General features: G+C 38.5%; 1 protein-coding gene across 4 annotated transcripts in view; it reads left to right on the top strand.

The window, feature by feature from the left end:
* SACS (sacsin molecular chaperone) overlaps positions 1–17,255 on the top strand; it is a 95,976-nt gene extending 78,721 nt beyond the window's left edge. For 3 of the 4 annotated variants that reach the window (XM_044249415.1, XM_044249414.1, XM_044249416.1), the window contains 2 exons: positions 324–350; positions 4,364–17,255. In XM_044249415.1, coding sequence (XP_044105350.1) covers positions 324–350; positions 4,364–15,921 — 11,585 coding nt within the window. In that variant the 3' untranslated portion in view covers positions 15,922–17,255. The remainder of the gene's footprint in view (positions 1–323; positions 351–4,363) is intronic. The other variant, XM_044249417.1, reaches the window with a different exon arrangement.
* Positions 17,256–17,739: the final 484 nt, after the last annotated feature.

Here is a 17,739-nt window from a genome sequence, read left to right as displayed (position 1 = left end):
GGAGCTTATCAAATTACATTATTTATGCTGTTGAAATGTAATTTATACATACAAAGTTTGTATTCATTTCTTCTTTGCTTTCTTTCCGAGCTATTTCCTACCCATTATGTAGTTTTGATTTAGCTTGCATTGAAATACATTTTTAAATCTTAAATGTATATTCTGCTATATTTGGAATTTTGTTTATGGCTTTTCTTTTACATAATGATGTGTAAAGATTCCATAGATGGTGCTATCTTAAGATGTAGAATAATTTCTGTAGCCGTCATGTGAAATTATGACAGTTCTGGCTTTTTCTAAGATTGGATTTAATTATATTCTAGCACAACAACTTCTCTGGGGATATTCAGGTATGGTAACTTACTAAATGTTGTGTTTATTTGTAGCTTGATGTTTTTGTTCATTTGATTCTTTGAATCTTGTTTTTTCATTTACTGAAGTAGCTAGAGGTTATGTTAACATTTTTCCCCCCCTGGTGCTGATAACTATTTAAAGGAGAGAGGAAACTGTACCAATGTAGGTTTATAGGTGGTGGTTGTACATACCACAATAGAACCATATTTAAATGATTTGAAAATATTTCATAGAACATTTGGTCTCAAAGAATTCTGCTGCAATTTGTATTTTAAGCTGTCGTTTTTAATGGGAAAGTGTGAATGAACGCACCTCTTTTAAATGATATACACAAATATTGAGATTAGAAAGTGTAGAGGGGCCAAGTTCTGGGATCTGTGATGGTGAAGGGAGGAGTCTTTCTGGTACCCACAGTGGTGACTGGCTTACCCTGGTGACCGGTACCCACAGTGGTGACTAGCTTACCATGGGAGAGCATCCCTCTACTTGGCACACTGAGGAAAGTGAAGTGGCTAACACAGTTTTCATTTGGAACAGTCAGCTGATTGTTCTTACCATGCCTAGTGTGTCATTTTACTGACTTTTTTTTTTAATAAAAATATTTTGACTCAGCTGGTATTATTTTCCCTCAGTTCATGTTTCACTTGGAAAATATGAGGATGCAGTAGTTGCTTAATGGACGTTGTTTTTATGGTAAATGTTATTTTTTGAAGTCAGTCAATTCTTTGTAATAAGCTGTACCCATACTCAATTGAGAAACCAAGTCATTGTTATATTGATGATTCCTATTAATATTAAATTTGGTTTCTAGCTTGTAAGTGGCTTGTCATCCATAGCTATTTTTACTATATATTTCTAAAACCTATTATAGCCTATATTTGTAAGGTATAATCAAAGAAGAAAACAAAATGGTGGTAGGAGTAGGTTGTGTAGTTATCCCTGAGCCTTAGGGACGCTCCTGGTAATGGCAGTGACCTCTCCTGTTGTCTCGTGGCACCTTTTCTAGATGAACACTAGGACACCTTGAATGGGCAGAATGCCATTGTGGACTTCTTGAAAAGAAATTTGGCCACCAGTGGATTTTGGAACCACATTGGCATTGGCAGGCTCCACGTTAGAGTGGATGTTCCCACTGGACCCCCATGGTCCCCCTCTCTCAGTGCTGCTCCTAGAGCTGCCTGGTGTCAGATGGAGTGCTTGGCAGGCAGACATGCTTTCCTTTCCTTCACCGGTTCCTTTCTTTTCCCATCTTTCTGTTTCTTGGAAGATTTGACTCATCTGTAGCTTACCATTGAATGGACTTGCTCTCTGTCATATGTGTATTTTACAAAGAGATTTGGCTCACTCTACACAGTGGAGTATAGTTAGAACTCATCAGTCATCAAAGCTGCCACTGCCCCTTTCTGTACAAGAAAAGTAGAAAGAGCTGTTGCTGTGCTCACAGCCTCGGACGCCCAGAGTCAGCAGTTGTGACTCCAAAGGAGTCTGGTCAAGTGTACTGAGCCCCAAGTCAGTGAAAGCATCAGGACTGAGATTTTGTGGCTAAGTAAATATTGAAGAAGTCTATAATAATCCTATTTTCATCTGTGTCAAAAATCTTTCTCAAAGTTGTTACTAAACATAAACATGTGAATAAATATAAACAAAAAACATAGTACAGTCTTTAAAGAGTGATTCAGTGTGTTGATGTTTATTATTTTGAACAGATTGATAGTAAAGCAAAAACTACTCTTAAAAGAGGTAGTTCTGAAATAATCATGTCTAATCTTAGTTTAGATAAAACAGTTCTGTCTTCAGGAACACTTTCAGTGCTGTCAAGTTGACCTCTTTTGACAGTGCTGATGATTTTCAAGGCCAGGGCAACAAAAACATAGTCATTTATTAAAATGCGATAAAAATTATTTTGCTGATACTATTGGAGGTGCTTTATCATTTCGTTGGCTTTCTGACCTAAGACGTGATGACTTTTCTGTGTTAACATTTCTACTTTAGGGTGAAAAGCTAAAGGCTTAAATACAAAACTACATAGCAATCAGGACTTCAGATTAAACCCATATAAGTACTTAGAATTGTGTCTTAATTTCATTTTCTCTCTCCTTTACTTTCCCTTATGTTTTTTTCAGTTGAGCATGACTGGTGTGTTAGTTGCATGTTATATGTGGTGTGGGTGTTTTTTTGGTATTTTATTTATACAGTAGCATTAGCCCTTTTTCCTGAAGGTGGGTGTAGTTTTATGAATTGCCGGTTTCACATGAGGATACTAGACAGTGTCATCTACCAAATGCACGTCTTGTGGCAGTTATTAACGTATAGCACAGTGTGGTGTACATTTAATATTTTGTTTTCATAGTGTTCTGAATTTTAATTTCTAACTCTTTTTTGTATCTTTGGTGTTAAATCCTTGCCTTACTTATGATTTGGATATTCTACTAATTCAATTCAGTAAGCATTTTTTTTTTTAGAACATTGTTACTAAAACTTAATTATAAAAAATTATATTTTAATGGAATTCATAGGTCAAGGAGACTGTACTGGTCAGACTATTGACAAGATTTTTTGATTTCTTAAATGTTACTACTTGATTTACCCTAAATCACACATGTAGAAACTGAAGATATTCAGAATTTGGGGATTGACATCTTCCAAAAGTTGCAAAAAATGTACCCTTGCTTAAATTTCTGTAGCAGTAATATAAAAATATCTTACTGTAGCATGAAAGATAATTTTCTTAGTAGGAGGTAGAGTCATCTTCCTGAAGTGTACGACTCTGAAATAGGGATGTCCTCTCTTGGTTAAAAAATAGTGATGTACCGAAGTTTCAAAGGGCTTGAGACCGTCTTCTATAATTTTTTAAAATAGTCTTTTAAGAGTCTAGAAATCGTATGTACTTGGGAAGAAAATTGTTAGTTTTCCATAAGATTGAATTTGAGGTGCTTTTTATTTCTCTATATGGGCTAACACAGACCTATAGGTATATAATGTTCTAGAAAAATCTTTTCCTGTTGTTACTTTAAATACTCTGAAACACAAAATGCACTTAGAAATAGTCTTATTTTCTGGAGCAGTGGTTAAGAATCAGCAAAAATCTTTTTCCCTAGGCGAAATCTTACTAGTCTCCTTACTTATAAAACATCTAGAAGTAGAGCAGCTTGATGGGGGACAAGCCCTGCCTTCACAGCAGACCCCAGCTGCTCCCATTCCTTGTCTCCAGGGCGTTTCTGCAAAATCCCAGGGCTCCGAAGAGCACACTTTAATGACTAAGTAACAAGTAGCCAGGTAAAAGCTTATTTGGAAAATCTGTGAATATCATCCCTGCTTGGGCATGTAAATGGAGCAGTCTTAGAACCAGAACTTCATCCCCATCCTTTTTCCAGAGAGAATTCAGGTCCCAGAAAGACTGACACCTACTTTACGTATCAGGTTTTAGTGAGTGGAAGGAAAGTCTGTAAGTGTCCTCGCTGCCGTGACTTCAGAGAGTGTTGGCATCCGAGACATGGACTCCTGTCTCATGCCCCTCTGTCATCCTGTGCAGCCACGTTTCCTTCCTGGACACACGAAGAGAGGAAATACATACTGGGTTTGCTTATAAATCACTTACCCTTAAATAGAATGGTACTTAGTTAAGCTTTAGCCACATTTTCTTTCATGCTTTTATTTGTGGACAGATAACCACTAAAAATTACTTTCCGTGTTGATTCCATTTGTAGAACAGCATAGGATAATTTTTTAAAATACATGCAAATGCATTTTAAATATTTACTTAAAATAAGCACTTTCCAAAGAGAATTTTTTCTCCCATGAGTCGTTGTAAATATAAGTGTATATGTAGATTCTCTGTCATTATGTAAAAATAATTTTAGCCCAGGTATGCTGAATGTTTACATTTTTACAGTGTACTTAAACCTTCTAAAAATGGCTTCATAGTACTATCTACTCTGCAAGAATAGAAAGCTAAATAAGTTATAGTAGAGTTATATCTATTTATAACATTTCTGTATATGATTTACAGGAAGACCATGTACTCAGCTGCAGCTTCTAAATCCGGAACGATTTGCACGTCTTATCAAAGAAGTAATGAATACATTCTGGCCTGGCAGAGAGTTGATTGTTCAGTGGTATCCATTTGATGAAGAAAAAAATCACCCATCTGTCGCATGGCTTAAAATGGTTTGGAAGAATCTCTATATACATTTTTCAGAAGATTTGACTTTATTTGATGAGATGCCACTTATCCCCAGAACTACACTAGAAGAAGGTCAGAAATGTGTGGAACTCATTAGACTCAGGATTCCATCATTAGTCATTTTAGATGATGAATCTGAGGCACAGCTTCCTGAATTTTTAGCAGACATTGTACAAAAACTTGGAGGGATTGTCCTTAAAAAATTAGATGCCTCCATACAGCATCCACTTATTAAAAAATACATTCACTCACCATTACCGAGTGCTGTTCTGCAGATAATGGAGAAGATGCCGTTGCAGAAATTGTGTAATCAGATAGCTTCGCTGCTTCCCACACACAAAGATGCTCTGAGGAAGTTTTTAGCTAGTTTAACTGATATCAGTGAAAAAGAGAAAAGAATAATTCAGGAATTGCCAATATTCAAGCGAATTAACCATTTATCTGATCAGGGACTTTCCTCTTACACAAAACTAAAAGGCTGTAAGGTCTTGCACCATACGGCCAAACTGCCGCCAGATCTCCGACTCTCTATTTCGGTAATAGACAGTAGCGATGAAGCTACTATTCGTTTGGCAAACATGTTGAAAATAGAGAAGTTAAAGACCACTAATTGCTTAAAACTCATTTTAAAAGATATTGAAAATGCATTTTATTCACACGATGAAGTAACACACCTTATGTTATGGACCCTTGAGAATCTGTCCTCTCTTAAGAATGAGAATCCGAATGTGCTTGATTGGTTAATGCCATTGAAATTCATTCAGATTTCCCAGGAACAGATGGTGTCAGCTGGTGAACTCTTTGATCCTGATATAGAAGTACTAAAGGATCTCTTTTACAGTGAAGAAGAAACCTGCTTCCCACCTTCAGTTTTTACCTCACCAGATATTCTTCACTCTTTAAGACAGATTGGTCTGAAAAACGAAGCCAGTCTCAAAGAGAATGATGTTGTGCAAGTAGCAAAAAAAATTGAAGCCTTACAGGTCAGTTCTTGTCCAAATCAGGATGTTCTTCTAAAGAAAGCCAAAACACTCTTACTGGTTTTAAACAAGAATCACACGCTGTTGCAGTCTTCTGAAGGAAAGATGACCCTGAAGAAAATAAAATGGGTTCCAGCTTGCAAAGAAAGGCCACCAAACTACCCAGGCTCTTTAGTCTGGAAGGGAGACGTCTGTAACCTTTGTGCCCCACCAGATATGTGCGATGGAGCCCATGCGATTCTGGTTGGCTCGTCACTGCCCCTTGTTGAAAGTGTCCATATCAACTTGGAGAAAGCCTTAGGAATCTTCACCAAACCTAGCATCAGTGCTGTCTTAAAACATTTTAAAATTGTTGTTGATTGGTATACTTCGAAAACCTTTAGTGATGAAGACTACTATCAATTTCAACATATTTTGCTTGAAATTTATGGATTCATGCATGATCATTTAAATGAAGGGAAGGATGCTTTCAGAGCCTTAAAATTTCCATGGGTTTGGACTGGCAAAAAATTTTGTCCCCTCGCCCAAGCTGTGATAAAACCATTTCATGATCTTGACCTTCAGCCTTATTTGCATAGTGTGCCTAAAACCATGGCAAAATTCCATCAACTGTTTAAGGTCTGTGGTTCAATAGAGGAGTTGACATCAGATCATATTTCCATGGTCATTCAGAAGGTGTATCTCAAAAGTGACCAAGATCTCAGTGATCAAGAAAGCAAACAAAATCTTCACCTTATGTTGAATATCATCAGATGGCTTTACAGCAATCAGATTCCAGCAAGCCCCAACACGCCAGTTCCAATACATCATAGCAAAAATCCTTCTAAACTTATCATGAAGCCAATTCATGAATGCTGTTATTGTGACATCAAAGTTGATGACCTCAATGACTTACTGGAAGATGCAGTGGAACCAATTATTCTGGTGCATGAGGACATACCCATGAAAACTGCAGAATGGCTGAAAGTTCCATGCCTTAGCACAAGACTGATCAATCCTGAAAACATGGGATTTGAGCAGTCAGGGCAAAGGGAACCACTTACTGTAAGAATTAAAAATATTCTGGAAGAATACCCTTCAGTGTCAGATATTTTTAAAGAACTGCTTCAAAATGCTGACGATGCAAATGCAACAGAATGTAGTTTTATGATTGATATGCGAAGAAATATGGACATTCGAGAGAATCTGCTGGACCCAGGCATGGCAGCTTGCCATGGACCCGCTCTGTGGTCATTCAATAATTCTCAGTTCTCAGATTCAGATTTTGTGAACATCACTAGGCTAGGAGAATCTTTAAAGAGGGAAGAGGTTGACAAAGTTGGGAAATTTGGTCTTGGATTTAATTCCGTGTACCATATCACTGACATTCCCATCATCATGAGTCGAGAATTCATGATAATGTTCGATCCAAACATAAACCACATCAGTAAACACATTAAAGACAAATCTAATCCTGGGATCAAAATTAATTGGAGTAAACAACAGAAAAGACTAAGGAAATTTCCTAATCAGTTCAAGCCATTTATAGATGTTTTTGGCTGTCAGTTACCTTTGACTGTAGAAGCACCTTACAGCTACAATGGAACTCTTTTCCGACTGTCCTTTAGAACTCAACAGGAAGCGAAAGTGAGTGAAGTTAGTAGTACCTGCTACAATACAGCAGATATTTACTCTCTTGTGGATGAATTTAGTCTCTGTGGACACCGGCTTATCATTTTCACTCAGAGTGTGAACTCAATGTATTTGAAGTACTTGAAAATTGAGGAAACCAATCCCAGCTTGGCACAAGATACAGTCATAATCAGAAAAACCCCCTGCTCTTCCAAAGCATTGAGCGCCCCTGTCTTAAGTATTTTAAAAGAAGCTGCTAGGCTCATGAAGGCTTGCAGCAGCAGTAATAAAAAGCCTCCTGCTGATGCACCAAAGTCATCTTGCATTCTTCAGATCACAGTTGAAGAATTTCACCATGTGTTCAGAAGAATTGCTGATTTACAGTCGCCACTTTTCAGAGGTCCGGATGACGACCTAACTGCTCTCTTTGAAATGGCTAAATCTGGCCAGTCAAAAAAGCCATCAGATGAGCTGCCACAAAAAACAGTAGAGTGTACCACATGGCTTATATGTACCTGCATGGACACAGGAGAGGCTCTCAAGTTTTCTCTGAATGAAAGTGGACGCAGACTAGGGTTGGTTCCTTGTGGGGCCGTGGGAGTTCTGCTCTCTGAAATCCAGGACCAGAAGTGGGCCGTGAAACCACATGTTGGAGAAGTATTTTGCTATCTACCCTTACGAATCAAAACAGGATTGCCAGTTCACATCAATGGGTGTTTTGCTGTTACTTCAAATAGAAAAGAAATCTGGAAGACAGACACAAAAGGACGATGGAATACCACCTTCATGAGGCACGTTATTGTGAAAGCTTACTTGGAGGCACTTAGTGTCCTGCGTGACCTGGCCACTAATGGGGAGCTCATGGATTATACTTACTATTCAGTGTGGCCTGATCCCGAATTAGTTCATGATGATTTTTCTGTAATTTGCCAAGGATTTTATGAAGATATAGCTCATGGAAAAGGGAAAGAATTGACCAGAGTCTTCTCTGATGGATCCACATGGGTTTCCATGAAGAATGTGAGATTTCTAGATGATTCTATACTTAAAAGAAAAGATGTTGGTCCAGCAGCCTTCAAGATATTTTTGAAGTACCTCAAGAAGACTGGGTCAAAAAACCTTTGTGCTGTTGAACTTCCTTCTTCAGTAAAATCAGGATTTGAAGAAGCAGGCTGCAAACAGATATTGCTTGAAAATACATTTTCGGAGAAGCAGTTTTTTTCAGAAGTGTTTTTCCCAAATATTCAAGAAATTGAAGCAGAACTCAGAGATCCTTTAATGAATTTTGTTCTAAATGAAAAAATTGATGAGTTCTCGGGAATTCTTCGTGTTACTCCCTGTATTCCTTGCTCTTTGGAGGGGCATCCTTTGGTTTTGCCATCAAGATTAATCCACCCTGAAGGACGAGTTGCAAAGTTATTTGATACTAAAGACGGACGGTTTCCTTATGGTTCTACTCAGGATTATCTTAATCCTATTATTTTGATTAAGCTGGTTCAGTTAGGCATGGCAAAAGATGACATTTTATGGGATGACATGCTGGAACGGGCACAGTCCGTGGCTGAAATTAATAAAAGTGATCATGCTGCTGCTTGTCTAAGAAGTAGTATCCTGTTAAGTCTCATTGATGAAAAACTAAAAATAAGGGACCCTAGAGCAAAGGATTTTGCTGTAAAATATCAAACAATCCCTTTCCTTCCATTTCTAACAAAGCCAGCAGGATTTTCTTTGGACTGGAAAGGTAACAGTTTTAAGCCTGAGACCATGTTTGCGGCAACAGACCTTTATACGGCCGAGCATCAGGATATAGTTTGTCTCTTGCAACCAATTCTGAATGAAAACTCACATTCCTTCAGAGGCTGTGGTTCAGTGTCATTGGCTGTTAAGGAGTTTTTGGGGCTGCTGAGGAAGCCAACAGTTGATCTGGTTGTGAACCAATTGAAAGAAGTTGCAAAATCAGTTGATGATGGAATTACACTGTACCAGGAGAATATTACCAATGCCTGCTACAAATACCTTCATGATGCGATGATGCAAAATGAAATCATCAAATTATCAATTGTTGAAAAGTTGAAACCCTTTAGCTTCATTCTCGTTGAGAATGCGTATGTTGATTCAGAGAAAGTTTCTTTTCATTTGAATTTTGAAGCGGCACCATACCTTTATCAGCTGCCTAATAAGTACAAAAATAATTTCCGTGAGCTATTTGAAAGTGTGGGTGTGAGGCAGTCATTTACTGTTGAAGATTTTGCCCTTGTTTTGGAATCTATCGATCAAGAGAAGGGAACAAAGCAAATTACAGAAGAGAGTTTTCAACTTTGCCGGCGAATAATTAGTGAAGGAATATGGAGTCTCATTAGAGAAAAGAAACAAGAATTTTGTGAGAAAAATTATGGCAAGATATTACTGCCAGATACTAATCTGAAACTTCTCCCTGCTAAATCTTTATGCTACAACGATTGTCCCTGGATAAAAGTCAAGGACACCACTGTGAAATACTGTCATGCCGATATCCCCAGGGAAGTAGCTGTAAAGCTCGGAGCAGTCCCAAAGCGACATAAAGCCTTAGAGCGGTATGCATCCAACATCTGTTTTACCACGCTTGGCACGGAATTTGGGCAGAAAGAAAAACTAACCAGCAGAATTAAGAGTATCCTTAATGCCTATCCTTCAGAAAAGGAAATGTTGAAGGAACTTCTTCAAAATGCTGATGATGCAAAGGCCACAGAAATCTGTTTTGTGTTCGACCCCAGACAGCATCCGGTCGATAGAATATTTGATGATAAGTGGGCCCCACTGCAAGGGCCAGCACTTTGTGTGTACAATAACCAGCCTTTTACAGAAGATGATGTCAGAGGAATTCAGAATCTTGGAAAAGGCACCAAAGAAGGAAATCCTTGTAAAACTGGACAGTACGGGATAGGGTTCAATTCTGTGTATCATATTACAGACTGCCCTTCTTTCATTTCTGGCAATGACATCCTGTGTATTTTTGATCCTCATGCCAGATATGCACCAGGAGCCACATCCGTCAGTCCTGGACGCATGTTCAGAGATTTGGATGCAGATTTTCGGACACAGTTCTCGGATGTACTGGATCTTTATCTGGGAACCCACTTCAAATTAGATAATTGCACAATGTTTAGATTTCCTCTTCGTAATGCAGAAATGGCAAAGGTTTCAGAAATTTCTTCAGTTCCGTCATCAGACAGAATGGTCCAGAATCTTTTGGACAAGCTGCGGTCAGATGGGGCAGAACTTTTAATGTTTCTTAACCACATGGAAAAGATTTCTATTTGTGAAATAGATAAAGGTACTGGAGCTCTGAATGTGCTGTATTCTGTAAAGGGCAAGATCACTGACGGGGACAGATTGAAAAGGAAGCAGTTTCATGCATCTGTCATCGATAGTGTTACTAAAAAGAGACAGCTCAAAGACATACCAGTTCAACAGATAACCTATACTATGGATACCGAAGACTCCGAAGGAAATCTTACTACATGGCTCATTTGTAATAGGTCGGGCTTTTCAAGTATGGAAAAAGTGTCTAAGAGTGTTATATCCGCTCACAAGAACCAGGATATCACTCTCTTCCCACGTGGTGGAGTAGCTGCCTGCATTACTCACAACTATAAAAAACCCCACAGGGCCTTCTGTTTCTTGCCCCTCTCTTTAGAGACAGGATTACCTTTTCATGTGAACGGCCACTTTGCTCTGGATTCAGCCAGGAGAAATCTGTGGCGGGACGATAATGGAGTTGGTGTTCGCAGTGACTGGAACAACAGTTTAATGACAGCATTAATAGCACCTGCATATGTTGAATTACTGATCCAGCTGAAAAAGCGCTATTTCCCTGGTTCTGACCCAACATTATCAGTTTTACAGAACACACCTATTCATGTTGTAAAGGATACTTTAAAGAAGTTTTTATCATTTTTCCCAGTTAACAGGCTTGACCTCCAGCCAGACTTATATTGTCTGGTGAAAGCTCTTTACAGTTGCATTCATGAAGACATGAAACGTCTTCTCCCTGTTGTGAGGGCTCCAAATATCGATGGCTCGGATTTACACTCTGCAGTTATAATTACTTGGATTAATATGTCTACTTCAAATAAAACCAGACCATTTTTTGACAACTTATTACAGGATGAATTACAACACCTTAAAAATGCAGATTACAACATCACGACCCGCAAGACCGTAGCAGAGAATGTCTACAGACTGAAACATCTACTTTTAGAAATCGGTTTCAACTTGGTTTATAACTGTGATGAAACCGCTAATCTATACCACTGTCTTATAGACGCAGATATTCCTGTCAGTTACGTCACTCCTGCTGATGTTAGGGCTTTTTTAATGACCTTTGCTTCTCCTGACACGAACTGCCACATTGGGAAGCTGCCTTGTCGTCTCCAGCAGACTAACCTAAAGCTTTTTCATAGTTTAAAACTTTTAGTGGACTATTGTTTTAAGGATGCAGAAGAAAGTGAGATTGAAGTGGAGGGACTGCCCCTTCTCATTACACTGGACAGTGTTTTGCAAACTTTTGATGCCAAACGACCCAAGTTTCTGACAACATACCATGAGTTGATTCCATCCCGAAAAGACTTGTTCATGAATACATTATATTTGAAATACAGTAGTATTTTATTGAACTGTAAGGTGGCAAAAGTGTTTGACATTTCCAGCTTTGCAGATTTGTTATCCTCTGTGTTGCCTCGTGAGTATAAAACCAAAAATTGTACAAAGTGGAAGGACAATTTTGCAAGTGAGTCTTGGCTTAAGAATGCATGGCATTTCATCAGCGAGTCTGTAAATGTGAAAGAAGATCAAGAAGAAACACAACCAACATTTGACATTGTTGTTGATACCCTAAAAGACTGGGCCTTGCTTCCCGGAACAAAGTTTACCGTTTCAGCGAACCAGCTTGTTGTTCCTGAAGGTGATGTTCTGCTTCCTTTGAGTCTCATGCACATCGCAGTTTTTCCAAATGCCCAAAGTGATAAAGTTTTTCATGCTCTCATGAAAGCTGGCTGTATTCAACTTGCTTTGAACAAAATCTGCTCCAAAGACAGTGCATTTGTTCCTTTGTTGTCACGTCACACAGCAAACATAGAGAGTCCCACAAGCATTTTAAAGGCTGTACATTATATGGTTCAGACTTCAACATTTAGAACTGAAAAATTAGTAGAAAATGACTTTGAAGCACTTTTGATGTATTTCAATTGCAATTTGCGTCACTTGATGTCCCAAGATGACATAAAAATTTTGAAGTCACTTCCATGCTACAAATCCATCAGTGGTCGCTACATGAGCATTGCAAAATTTGGAACATGCTATGTACTCACAAAAAGTATCCCTTCAACTGAAGTGGAAAAATGGACACAATCATCATCGTCTGCATTTCTTGAAGAAAAAATACACCTGAAAGAACTATATGAGGTTCTTGGATGTGTACCTGTAGATGATCTTGAGGTATACTTGAAACACCTTTTACCAAAAATTGAAAATCTCTCATATGATGCAAAATTAGAGCACTTAATCTATCTTAAGAATAGATTGTCAGGTATTGAGGAACTGTCAGAAATCAAGGAACAACTTTTTGAAAAACTGGAAAATTTATTGATAATCCATGATGCTAACAGTCGACTAAAGCAAGCAAAACATTTCTATGATAGAACAGTGAGAGTTTTTGAAGTTATGCTTCCTGAAAAATTGTTTATTCCTAAGGACTTCTTTAAAAAATTGGAACAACTTATAAAGCCCAAAAATCAAGCCACGTTTTTGACCTCGTGGGTGGAATTCTTAAGAAATATTGGACTGAAGTACATACTTTCCCAACAGCAGTTGCTACAGTTTGCTAAGGAGATCAGTGTGAGAGCTAATACAGAAAACTGGTCCAAGGAAACATTGCAAAATACTGTTGATATCCTTCTCCATCATATATTCCAAGAACGAATGGATTTGTTATCTGGAAATTTCCTGAAAGAACTTTCTTTAATACCATTCTTGTGTCCTGAGCGGGCCCCTGCGGAATTCATTAGGTTTCATCCTCAGTACCAAGAGGTCAGTGGAACACTTCCCCTCATAAAGTTCAATGGAGCACAGGTAAACCCCAAATTCAAGCAGTGTGATGTGCTCCAGCTCCTGTGGACATCCTGCCCCATTCTTCCAGAGAAAGCCACACCCTTGAGTATCAGAGAACAAGAAGGTAGTGAGCTTGGTGCACAGGAACAGCTCGAACAAGTTTTAAGCATGCTTAATGTGAACCTGGATCCTCCTCTTGATAAGGTCATAAATAACTGTAGGAACATATGCAACATAACTACTTTGGATGAAGAGATGGTAAAAACTAGAGCAAAGGTCTTAAGGAGCATATATGAATTTCTCAGTGCAGAAAAAAGGGAGTTTCGGTTTCAACTGCGGGGGGTTGCTTTTGTGATGGTAGAAGATGGTTGGAAACTCCTGAAGCCTGAGGAGGTAGTGATAAATCTAGAATATGAGTCTGATTTTAAACCTTACTTGTACAAGCTACCTTTAGAACTGGGCACATTTCACCAGTTGTTTAAACATCTAGGTACTGAAGATATTATTTCAACGAAGCAATATGTTGAAGTGTTGAGCCGCATATTCAAAAATTCTGAAGGAAAACAGCTGGATCCTAATGAAATGCGCACAGTTAAGCGAGTAGTTTCTGGCTTGTTCAAGAGTCTGCAGAATGACTCCGTCAAGGTGAGGGGTGATTTGGAGAATGTACGAGACCTCGCACTTTACCTTCCGAGCCAGGACGGCAGGCTGGTGAAGTCCAGCATCTTAGTGTTTGATGACGCTCCGCATTACAAAAGTAGAATCCAGGGGAATATCGGTGTGCAGATGTTGGTTGACCTTAGCCAGTGCTACTTAGGGAAGGACCATGGCTTTCATACCAAACTGATAATGCTCTTTCCTCAAAAACTTAGACCCCGTTTACTGAGCAGTATACTTGAAGAACAGTTAGATGAAGAGACTCCCAAAGTCTGTCAGTTTGGAGCATTGTGCTCTCTTCAGGGCAGACTGCAGTTACTCTTGTCTTCTGAGCAGTTCATCACGGGCCTGATTAGAATTATGAAGCATGAAAATGACAACGCTTTCCTGGCCAATGAAGAAAAAGCCATAAGACTTTGCAAAGCCCTAAGAGAAGGACTGAAAGTGTCCTGTTTTGAAAAGCTTCAAACAACATTAAGAGTTAAAGGTTTTAATCCCATTCCCCACAGTAGAAGTGAAACTTTTGCTTTTCTCAAGAGATTTGGTAATGCAGTCATTCTGCTGTACATACAGCACTCAGACAGTAAGGACATTAACTTCTTGTTAGCTTTGGCAATGACGCTGAAGTCGGCAACAGACAATTTGATTTCTGACACCTCCTATTTAATTGCAATGCTAGGATGCAATGATATTTACAGGATCAGTGAGAAGCTTGACAGTTTAGGAGTAAAGTATGACTCTTCAGAACCCTCAAAACTTGAACTTCCAATGCCCGGCACCCCAATACCTGCTGAAATCCATTATACTCTGCTTATGGATCCAATGAACGTTTTTTACCCTGGAGAGTATGTTGGGTACCTTGTTGATGCTGAAGGTGGTGATATCTATGGATCGTACCAGCCAACATACACATACGCCATTATTGTACAAGAAGTTGTAAGGGAAGATGCTGATAATTCTAGTTTTCTGGGAAAGATATATCAGATTGATATTGGCTATAGTGAATATAAAATAGTTAGCTCTCTCGATCTGTATAAATTTTCAAGGCCTGAGGAAAGCTCTCAGAGCAGAGACAGTGCCCCCTCTACACCCACCAGCCCTACTGAGCTCCTAGCCCCTGGTCTACGAAGCATCCCTCCTCTTTTCTCCAGTAGAGAAAGCCATAAGACCTCCTCTTCAAAGCATCATTCCCCCAAAAAGCTCAAGGTGAATTCTTTACCAGAAATCTTAAAAGAAGTAACATCAGTGGTGGAGCAAGCTTGGAAGCTTCCAGAATCTGAAAGAAAAAAGATTATTAGGCGGTTGTATTTGAAATGGCACCCAGACAAAAATCCGGAGAATCATGACATGGCTAATGAAGTCTTTAAACATTTGCAGAATGAAATCAACAGACTAGAGAAACAGGCTTTTCTAGATCAAAACGCAGATAGAGCCTCAAGGAGGACATTTTCAACCTCGGCGTCCCGGTTTCAGTCAGACAAGTACTCATTTCAGAGATTTTATACTTCATGGAATCAAGAAGCAACGAGCCATAAATCTGAGAGGCAACAACAAAACAAAGAAAAAAGCACACCTTCAGCTGGCCAGACTTACTCTCAGCGGTTCTTTGTTCCCCCCACTTTCAAGTCAGTTGGTAATCCAGTTGAAGCACGGAGATGGTTAAGACAAGCCAGAGCCAATTTTTCGGCTGCCAGGAATGACCTTCATAAAAATGCCAATGAGTGGGTGTGCTTTAAGTGTCACCTCTCTACCAAATTAGCTCTGATTGCCGCTGACTATGCCGTGAGAGGGAAGTCTGATAAGGATGTCAAGCCCACCGCACTTGCACAAAAAATAGAGGAGTACAGTCAGCAACTTGAAGGGCTGACCAATGACGTCCACACGTTGGAGGCTTATGGTGTGGACAGTTTAAAAACAAGGTACCCTGATTTGCTTCCTTTCCCACAGATCCCAAATGACCGGTTCACTTCTGAGGTTGCCATGAGGGTGATGGAATGTACTGCCTGTATTATCATAAAACTTGAAAATTTTATACAACAAAAAGTGTGAAGGTATTTAAAAAAAGAAAAAAAGAGCTAGAGCTTGACTGTCATAGCACAAATGTGAATTGCTGTACTTCTTACGCTTCATTGCCAGTTCTTTAAGAATTGTATAAAGCACATTGCAGATCGCTGGGAAGGACTTTGGGGTCGTTGTTAACGTGAAAATCAACGGAGGACCCTGACTGAATCTAAAAGAGAAGGATTTTGAAGATGGTGAGCTGCAGAATTGCTAGATGTATTTGAATGGCTAGGATGGCATATTACTGAACTGCACTTTATGTAACCAAAGCTGAGCGGTTTGTTAGATAAGAGTCTCTGTGTGTCTGTGATCAGGGTGGGGTTACTTTTCTGTTTCTAACATAGTATTTTTGAAGGCGCTAATGAAACACTGGACTTATCATTGGTTTAAACAAATAAGGGGAATTAAGTATTTGGTGTTGATTACTTCTTTAATTGGATCCTTTTTTGGATGCATTATTATCAGCTGGATCTGATTATGAATTTGTTGCAATTTTACATCTTAAATACTCAGTACATTTAAAAATGGTACAGTATTTTAATCCTGAAGATTACTTGATTAAGAGTATGCAGGTAGTTCTTCTTAGGGTGCATTGAGTGCACTTTACATCTTTATTTTAAATGGTTTTTTACACCTTATGTTTACAGACTTCCTATTTCATGAAGGTAACATATGGAAAACTCAAAATGGTGGCAGTTCTTATCAGCAGATGTTAATATTGCGTCCAAGAACTGCTTCCCCAAAACATTTATCAATGGTTAGGACATTTGCTTTCTGTTTGTTTGTACATATTTTCCACAAATATCCTAATTTATATTGTGTGATAGAACAGGATGCAATCTTTCGTTGTCTAAAGGTGCTGCGGTTAAAAACAAAATTCTCTTCTTTAAACATGGCACTTAGTGGAGTTCTTTTGGATTTTACTTTGAAAACATGAAAAAAGTGTAAAATCATTGTGACAATATCCAGTAGTTTATAAAAGAGGAGTTGTCAGCTTGCATTTTCCCCATGAATGATTCAGAACTGACATTTGATTTTCATCTTGAGTGTCCTACTATACTGTACTTACTTCAGCATATTTCTTTTGCAGAATGTAAACAAAAGGTAATGATAGTTTATATAAGTGTGCTGGCTGTAAATGATGCTAAATATATTTTATGCAATTAAGGGCTTATGGAATATATTAAAACTTTTTTACTTTTATGGTAATAAGGAATGTTTGTGCCTCGACTATTGTATTGCTTCTGGATGTGAAGCTGTGTAATTATTTCTGCTATTATATTAAGTGCCATACTTTTAATAAAGCAAATGTACATATCAAATTTTTGTAACTGGTATTTCCTGAAAATCAAACTTAGACTCTTCCTTTATAACATTTTGATATATGCACTTATGTGTATTTATTGGTAATATTTATGATAGAATTTTTTATTATGTTTGAGACTGGAATTTTAGTACATTCTTTTTTTATGATTGTGTATTAAGCACTTGATATGTACTGGGTTTATTAGGGGTTGGTTTAGTTAAGAGTTTTATTTTCCCTTTTTAGGGGATAAGACTAGCTGATAATTATGTTTGTGTGTGTGTGTGTGTGTGTGCACACACACATATATATTTGGACATAGATACATTAAATATTACAGTTTTCCATAGGTAGAGGCTGAATTGATATTTACCTTGCCTCAGGAGGGGGCTGCATGTCTGGGGCTAGTTTACACTTGAGCCCTAACAGATAGAAAATGTTCATCCTTATACCTGAGAGGTCTTCAAAACTAGGCAGACCAGGGTGAAGAGTTTTCTGATTTG

This window comes from Neovison vison, chromosome 5, assembly GCF_020171115.1.
Source record: "Neovison vison isolate M4711 chromosome 5, ASM_NN_V1, whole genome shotgun sequence".
Lineage (NCBI taxonomy): Eukaryota > Metazoa > Chordata > Mammalia > Carnivora > Mustelidae > Neogale > Neogale vison.
This window is presented reverse-complemented; position numbering and strand designations above follow the sequence as displayed.